This window comes from Crocodylus porosus, unplaced genomic scaffold, assembly GCF_001723895.1.
Source record: "Crocodylus porosus isolate Cpor-Errol unplaced genomic scaffold, CroPor_comp1, whole genome shotgun sequence".
Classification (NCBI taxonomy): Eukaryota; Metazoa; Chordata; order Crocodylia; family Crocodylidae; genus Crocodylus; species Crocodylus porosus.
The window spans coordinates 1,896,368-1,904,629 of record NW_017728904.1 but is presented as its reverse complement, the minus strand read 5'-3'; the positions used below and the strand labels follow the sequence as shown (position 1 = coordinate 1,904,629).

The 8,262-nt window shown below is 62.1% G+C and overlaps 1 protein-coding gene across 2 annotated transcripts; it reads left to right on the top strand.

The window, feature by feature from the left end:
• The first annotated feature begins 4,026 nt into the window (after nt 1–4,026).
• Nucleotides 4,027–8,256, top strand: CTSK (cathepsin K). 2 transcript variants are annotated; one of them, XM_019556890.1, is made up of 8 exons: nt 4,027–4,143; nt 5,311–5,437; nt 5,839–5,961; nt 6,061–6,216; nt 6,341–6,559; nt 7,038–7,203; nt 7,650–7,755; nt 7,923–8,256. In XM_019556890.1, the coding sequence occupies exons 2-8, from the start codon at nt 5,312–5,314 to the stop codon at nt 8,020–8,022; spliced, it is 996 nt and encodes a 331-aa protein (XP_019412435.1). In that variant the 5' UTR covers nt 4,027–4,143; nt 5,311; the 3' UTR covers nt 8,023–8,256. The 2 variants fall into 2 exon arrangements, with proteins under 2 accessions (XP_019412435.1, XP_019412436.1); XM_019556891.1 differs by lacking the exon at nt 4,027–4,143 and having other exon boundaries at nt 4,986–5,437.
• The last annotated feature ends 6 nt before the right edge of the window (nt 8,257–8,262 follow it).

Genomic DNA, 8,262 nt, shown 5'->3' with positions numbered 1-8,262 from the left:
CAAGTGTCCTACAGATCTGGATCCTAGGCACATGTGAAGCAGCTGGCAGGGAGTGTTCAACAGCCCAGCAGGTGCATCCGTGTCTTCACTTTACCAAACAAAGTCAAGGGAGACTAGCTTGGGAAGCATGGACTGGCAGCCAGTGCTCTTCCTCTCCACAGCCATTAGGAATGGAGCAGCGTTGCTCCCCCAGCCAACATGTACTGTGTGTGCATCTTGTAACAAGGGGCTAAAGTAGAACTTGGCCTCTCTTTAGTATATGGTGAGCATCAGGCTGAGGCTGTGGCTTCATCGCTCCTCCCAGGGACAGGAGGCTTGCTTGGTACTGAGCAGGTACTAGCAGCTCAGTGGAGCTATAAGGAAGAACCCTGGGTCTTGCCATGGGGAGCTGCTCTCTCAACTCAGGCTCCAGAGCCCCCAAAACAGACAGCTCCTGCCAAAGAGCCCCATCACTAGCCATTAGCTGGTGGTGGTGGAATCGCTGGGTGCCCAGCAGCAATCTCAAACCCCCAGTGAAAGTACCTGGCCAGGCTCATCAAGCAGCACTAATGCACCTAGGCCTCTTTAAGCTTGTGCACATTCAGGTGCCATGTTAGGAAGCACCAAGATGGGGTTTTGATCCTGTATTTCACACTGCCTGATGGATGCAGGATGAGGCCAGGAGGGTGCTAGCAGCTGGGGAGAACAGAGCTCAGGTCCTTGGTGCTGTTAGGATGTGATAGGCCCTTCAAGATCTGCATATCCAGTCCCTAGGCTCACAGCCTTGGCTGGCAGGTCCCTGGGGAGGGCCCATCTGGTCCAGCCGCCTGCTGGGGCCGGGATCGCCCTGTCTGAACCAGCCCAGACAAGGGTTTATCTGTGTCTGGCAAGTGAAATGCCAGCCAGCAGCAGTAAGAACCCAGCACGAAGCCTTTGTGCAAGAAGAGCCCAGTTCAAACACAGAGCGCAGGCGAGCCCCATGGGCACATCCACCTGGGCTAGGGAAAGGCTGGGTGGCCCCCTCGGCCTCCTGGTTTTGATAATCTTATTTTTTAAATGTGAGCAGGAATATTTTATTGTACAATTCGCTTAGGGGGGAGGGGGGAGCTTTAGCTACAGCTCTTTTGGAAGTCTTGTGCCCTGGCAGGGGCTGTGGGGTTGTATGTAGCAGAGATTTTACACCAAGATATTTTTTTTTCCAAGTGGTGTGGCTGTCTGTCATTTGGGAGGGCGGTGGTCTTGCTCACCTCCTGCTGGCCCCAGCCCACAGGGCCCTGAGGCTGCTGTGAAACCCTGAAAATAGTGGATCTCTAGGGGTAGCACCCCCAGGCTAAGGAGAGCCCAGGCAGAGCGTGGTTCTCCGTCTGCTTCCACCCCACCCTGTCACCCCCAATCCACAGGCCCTGGTGGCACAGATGGGGCAGGCAGCTGGATACACTATGGGTCTGGTTCTTGGAGGGGCTTTCCCCCATCTGCTGGGAAGCCCAGGGGCCTGGCCTGGGGGAGGCCTTGACATGTGGCTAGAGGGTCTTGGTCTCATGAGCTCTTGCCTGTGCCGTAGCAGCCAGGATGTGCTGCCAGAGGGGCCTTGCCTTGGGCACCCTCAGAGCAGACAGACCATAGGGGCAGGAGCAACCACCACCACCTTATGGACAGGTGAGCAGGGGCTTGCCTGGCCCTGGCTGGCAGGTCTCCCAGGGTGCCCTCTGGACTATTCTTGGCCCTTGGCTTTGCCTGGCTGGGGCTGGTGGTTGCTCCCGAGTCTTTCCATGTCCTGAGCAGCGAGCCTGGCTTCCACCCTGACCCTCCTCCCTGCCCGGCTCCAAGCTGCCCTCTCCCAGCCCCGAGTGCTAATGCAGCCGGTCCGGAAGGCAGCATGTGTTACCGGCCCCTTTCCAGCCTGGGCTTGGGGCGCTTGTCCCTGAGTGTTTGCAGTGGGAAGTCAAAGGGCTGGGACAGGTGGGGGACTCTGCGGAGGCTCTGTGAACTGAGCTGTAGCCCAGCCTTGAAACATGCAGAAGTCAGGGCCACAGAGGGTTTGGAAGGGGGAGAAGGATGTGCCCGGCTGGTGGGGGAATCTTGTACTGCTGGAGTTATCCCCACTGGGGGGCTGCTAGCAGCAAGCACCTCCAGGAGTCTCCCATTTCGATCCCTGTGTGTGATACTTGGCCCATTCTCTCTGGCTGTGTAGGCCTGGGGAGGCATGGGGGGTGTCGTCTGGTTGTGTGGGTCCAGCTGGGGCCTGGGGCTGTGTCAGAAGGGCCTCAGAGCTCAGGCTGGCTGTGGGGATTTGATGGGAGGGAAAAGGGGGGGTCGGGGAGGGGAATGCAGCAGTGGGAACATAACTTGGCACCTCATTCCCCCTGTGAGATGGGGAGAGCAGCGCAAGAAACAGGTGCCCCAGAGGGTGTTGGATGTGGCAGCCAGGGATGATAGGGGCAGGCCCGGTAGCTGGGCCTCTTCCGGTTGGTGCTCCAGGGTGCTGTCCTAGTTGCGTCCCCTGAGCTGGGTCTTTTGTGGGAGAGCCCAAGCCTGAGGCTGTGCTGGTGCCACCCCCCATCCCCATCGCATTGCTGCTCATGAGCTGGCCAGCAGCAAGGCTCCACTGTGGTCCATCGGCTTTGGCCATGTCACTGGTTCCCCACCACCTCCGCCTGTAGCTTGGGGTAGCTGCTCAAGGAGCAGACACCCACATGGGCACCTGGATCCTGCCCTGGAGTAGACCTACCCGGAGGAAGAAGCAGGCACACGAGCTTTGTGGGTCCAGGCGCTGTGACAGCAGGCTGAGGGCCCTGCCTGAAGCCCCCCCTTCCCCCGGGGTCTGGCTCAGCTGGTAAACACCTCCTGGAGTCAGGGCCCCGTGACTTGCTCATGCGCTCCCCTGGCTCTACCCCACAGGTCCTTCCCCTTGGCTCCAGCTCTGGTAGGGATGAGTCCCAGCCCCGGGGCTGAGTCAGCCTGGCTTCTTACAGGCCACTGCATGTGCCTGCCTCACGCTCAGGAGCAAACAGCCCTGTCCTGCTTGGGGGGGTCCAAGGGGAGAGGTGGAGATTAGGGGTGCCAGGTGCTGCACAGAGCTGGGCGCAGAAATTAGGTCCCCAAATGCTAGGGGATGCACAAAGCTAGAGGCAGGGCAGAGATCGGGTGCTTGTGGCACCAGGGAGCCTGCCCTGCCATGAGCCTGTGCCTGATTGCACCACTCTGGGGGCCCTGGGCAAGGGCCTGGCCTTGAGCTGCTTCCTGGTAGCAAGACCCCTCGTTGCCATGCTGCTCTCTTTCCAGGGCTTTCCGTGCACACGTTGGAGCAGCTGTCAACCAGAGCAGGACCCCCGGGGCAGCACCACCATGATACTGGGTGGGGTGGGGGCATTAGGAGCCCGGCATCTCCTGGTGCTCTACAGGGCAGTGGTCTGGAAGGGTGTTGTTTCCCCCACCCGCCAGGCTGCCATGCCCTGTGGGTGCCCCGCTGCTGTTCCCAGCTCTGGGTGCATGCGTCAGCGGGAAGCCCCTGTCCCCAGACGAGGAGTCAGACTATCCATCCCGGTCACCCTTTGCGTGCTGGGCAGCAGGGCCCCGGGCCGTGTCGGTGGTGCCCACACCGGGTAACCTTCATTCTGCCCGCACGCAGCAGCCCGTGGGTTGGGCTCAGTCGCCAGTGCCTGGGCAGCTCTGGCTCTGCCCAGGAGCACGGCATAGGCTTTGTTCCCACTGATGAACCCTGGGAAGAGGAGGGGAAGCTGGGGCCAAGGCAACGGTCTCCCCTAGCTCACCAGCCTGGGGGCTCAGGCTGCAGCCAAGAACCCTGCCATGCTCTGGGAGCCATGGGCCTGCATAGGGCAGGGGGGCTCAGGCTGCTGGCAGACACAGACCCTCCCTGCCCCAGGTCTCCCCTGGCCCAGGACAGCCACCCAGGGCCAGGATCAGACCTGCTCCCTGCGGCAGTGACTCAGGCTGCCATGGATCATGTGAGCCCCAGAGCCGGGGCCAAGCCCCCCCTACACCTCCCCCTCCAGCCACGTGTGAATGTGAGCCACCACCCATGCAGGCGCCAGCCCAGATTTTCCAGCAACTGTCGACTTCCTCTATCCTGGAGACATAAAAGGCTGTGGCCGTGGCTGCTGGAGGAACCACCTCTGCTCTGCATTGACCCAGGACTGACAACAGGTGAGCACAGCCCGGACCCCCTGGTCCTAGCGGGGCGCCAGGCTGCCCCCAGCACCTCTGCCCTGTGCGGGGGGGCTCTGCCCACAGCTGCATCCTAGGGTGCAAGGAAAGGTTGCAGCATCACGGTTTCTGCGGCCTTTTCCTGGCTGACAGGCCATGGGGGACATTGATCCTTCCCCTGCGCTAGTCGAAGCAGCACGGGGGCAGCTGGGATCCCGCAGATCCTGGGACCCAGGCTCACCAGAGCCTGACAGCAGCCCCTGGGGCCTTCTGGGCTCGAAGGGAGGGTTGGCACTTGCCTGGAGGAGCCTAGAAGGGCAGAGGGGAAACTGAGGCACAGACCAAAGGTGCGTCTCATCCAGGGTGACTGTGAGCACCTTGCTGAGCGGAGAGCTCAGGCATCTGGCGCCCTGGAGCTGGTTGAGACCAGCAGGGGTCCCTCTGGCTGGGGTGGGGGGAAGGATGGAGGGGCGCTGGCTTTGCCTCTCCCCAATACCATGGGGTGGGGGGCAGCACAGTGCAGGGGCCTGGGGCCTGATTCCTTGGTGCCTTGCTGCATGACCCTGCCCGCTCCATGCCTCAGTTTCTCAATTGTCAGCAGAGGCCCTGGCCAACACAGAGCACCCGCAACCGTGACTCCCAGCTGCCTTGGGTACAGCTCAGGCTCTTCTCCAAAAACCCCAGCCCACATGCACGCAAGGCCTAATGCAAACCAGCTGCTGCATGCACGTGACACCGGCTTCCTCCCCCACCGGCACAGGGCCAGGGCGGGGAGGGCTGGCCCCGGAGGGGCAGGAAGGGGGGTCTGTCACCGCCGGTTCTTCGCCAGAGCTTCAAAGATTCGTAGCTGCCTCTTGGCCTGGCCTGCCTGAGGCCCCACGTAGGCAAACTGGGACCACCGGGTTGAGCAAGAAGCAAGAGTCGTGGCCCCTTCATCCCCCATCTCAGACCTGGCAAATGTTGCATTAGTGACCTACTCCTTCAGCCGGGCGTAATTTAGCCCCTCGGCCTCTGTCTGCAGCCCAGACCTTAGCAGGCAGCAGTCGGAGGCTCTTATCCACTCCTCACCCCAGCCTCTAGCAGCAGCTCGTGGCCCACCCAAGGGTCCTGCAGGCCCAATGCCTGGTGGTAGCTAGAGGATCTCATTGCTCCCCCCACACCTGGCAGGATGTGGTGCATCGGCCTCTTCACTCTGCTGCTCCCAGCCGTGGCTGCCCTGCTGCACCCGGACCCGGCACTGGACTCCCAGTGGGAGCTGTGGAAGAAAACCCACAGGAAGCAATATAACAGCAAGGTACCGGGGGCAAGGGGGACAGAGATGGGAGTGCAGGTCCCAGCTGGGGGCTCTGTGGTGGAGCCCCATGGAGAGCAGTGAGGTGGATGCCAGGACAGGCTGCAGGGCCTAGGGCTGGTCGGTCTGGAGGGAAAAGCCCTGGTAGGGGGGCGGTCAAAAGGGATAGATGGGGTTAGGTATCAAGCCAGCTTTTGTGCCATAGGTGCCAAGGGAGTTTGGGTCACCTCCAGTGCCAGGCTGGGCTGGGTGAGCCAGGCTGAGGATGCCAGGATCTCAGTGCAGGGGGGATTTAGGATCCTTCCCAGCCCTGCCTCTCCTGTTGGGGACTGTGGTGGGGGCTCCCAGCCCAGACGGTGACCCTGGGTGCCTGGGCCTGAGCCCTCCTTGCCACCCCACTGCAGCCAGATGAGCTCTCGCGGCGACTGGTGTGGGAGAAGAACCTGCACTACATCGGCACCCACAACCTGGAGGTCTCACTGGGGCTGCACACCTATGAGCTGGCCATGAACCACCTGGGCGACATGGTAGGTGTCCCCCCGACTCGCACCCTTCTGACCCCCGGGACTCAGGGCTGTTTGGGCTGACGTCTGTGCATGTGTCCGTCTGTCCTTCCCCCTCCCCAGACCAGCGAGGAGGTGGTGCAGAAGATGACGGGGCTCAAGGTAGCACCGTCCCGGCCCCGTAGCAACGACACGCTGTACGAGCCCGACTGGACGGAGCGGGTGCCAGACGCCGTGGACTGGCGGAAGAAGGGCTACGTGACGCCCGTGAAGAACCAGGTAGGAGGGCTGCGGGAAGGGGCAGTGTCCAACCAGGATTGACACCCGTTCAAGTCCGGCTCGAGGCCCACCCCCATCTCCGCCCCTTCCCTGGCCCCCGCCTCTGACCCCAGGCTCTGGACAGGGTCAGTGTGGGTCGTGCTGGGCCTTCAGCTCGGTGGGGGCCCTGGAGGGGCAGCTGAAGCGGCGGATGGGGAAGCTGCTGTCGCTGAGCCCCCAGAACCTGGTGGACTGTGTGACCAACAACGACGGCTGTGGTGGTGGCTACATGACCAACGCCTTCGAGTACGTGCGCACGAACCGCGGCATCGACTCCGAGGATGCCTACCCCTACGTGGGCCAGGTGGGTCCTGGGCTCCAGCCGCGGGGGATTGCGCCAGGCCCAACCGTGCCCCCCGGCCCAGGGGAGACTCTGGGGCCTGGCAGCTTCTGGCCCCAGGCCCTGACCCTGTAGTGTCCTGGGACCTGCAGGACTCCAGGCCAATCACAGCGCATGGCGTGGCTGGTGGGAGGGGGAGTGGCTAGTGCTGGCCAGTCAGGACACAATTGGTTTCCTCCCAAACTTTCCAGTTCCCAGCAGGTGGTGGAAGGAGGCAAAGCTAGCATTGGCCAATCAGGAGGCAGCTGATGGGAGGGGGTGGAGCCTGCATTGGCCAATCAACATGTAGCTGGCCCCCTCCCAAACTTTTCCCCAAATTCTTTTTTCCCTTGGCGGCTAAAAATTGGGTTTTTCCCTATCAGAACCACCCCCCCCCCCAAAAAAAAAGCCATGAAATGCCCTGAGACTCCCCTCCTTACCAGTGCCGCTGTCGCCCCCGCAGGACGAGAGCTGCATGTACAACCCGACTGGGAAGGCAGCCAAGTGCCGGGGCTACCGGGAGATCCCAGAGGGGAACGAGAATGCACTGAAGCGAGCCGTGGCCCGGGTGGGGCCCGTGTCGGTGGGCATCGACGCCAGCCTGCCCTCCTTCCAGTTCTACAGCAGAGGTAGGGGCCGGGGGATGAAGGGCCCAGCTCCTCCCCCTCCGGGGTTTGCTTAGGGGCAGGAAGGGCCCCAGGGTCATCACTGCTGTCACTCTCTGTGCCCGGCCCTCGCGCCATCTGGCTCGTGGGACCTACAGCATCATCACATCTCTAGGTGCCTTCCCTGTCGCATCGCTCCCACAATGGGGAAACCAAGGCATAGTGGGGGAAGGGGGAACACAGCTGTATCCTGCTCAACCTTGCTGCATCTGTGGTGGCACAGATGTGTCTTAGCCACCTGGTGGGCACTTGCTGGGGCAGGTCATCCCAGCTCTGCCCCTGCTCTGCTTCCTACCCCTTGAAGCCCAGGGCAGTGCCAAGACCCTGGTCTGTGTGGGTCAGGGTTGGACAGAGAGCTGCTGTGCACGAGGCCAAGCAAGTGACGCCCCCATCTTCCCCCTCCTTCCCAGGCGTGTACTATGACGAAAGCTGCAATCCCGAGAACGTCAACCATGCAGTGCTGGCCGTGGGCTACGGGGCACAGAAGGGCACCAAGTACTGGATCATCAAGAACAGGTCAGGAGGACAGGGAGGCTGGAGGGGAGGCTGGGGTGAGCCAGGCACCTGGCAAGGGCAGGGTATTACCCCATCATTGCCCTTTTGAACCCTGGAAGCAAACTGGACCCCTGCCCCCGCCACCTTGGGGAAGCTGCGAGCTCACCCCTGCCTTCCCTGTCCCACAGCTGGAGTGAGGAGTGGGGTAACAAGGGCTATGTCCTGATGGCCCGAAACATGGACAACGCCTGCGGCATTGCCAACCTAGCCAGCTTCCCCAAGATGTGAGTGCTGTGCTGGCCACGGCCCCGGCCCCGTGCTCATGTCGCCGGCTTCTGCTCTGCTTCATCCCATCCTCACCGTACGCTCTGCGCCTCCAGCAACATGAGACTGTGCCTCCCCTCTGGCCGGGGAAGCTGTGCTCTCTGCTCCCCGAGAGGTAGGGTGAAAGGACCGGTGTCTGCAGGGCCAGGAGGTGTGGGCAGACTGAGCATTTCTCCAGGAGCAGGGATTCGGGCCCTGGAGGGA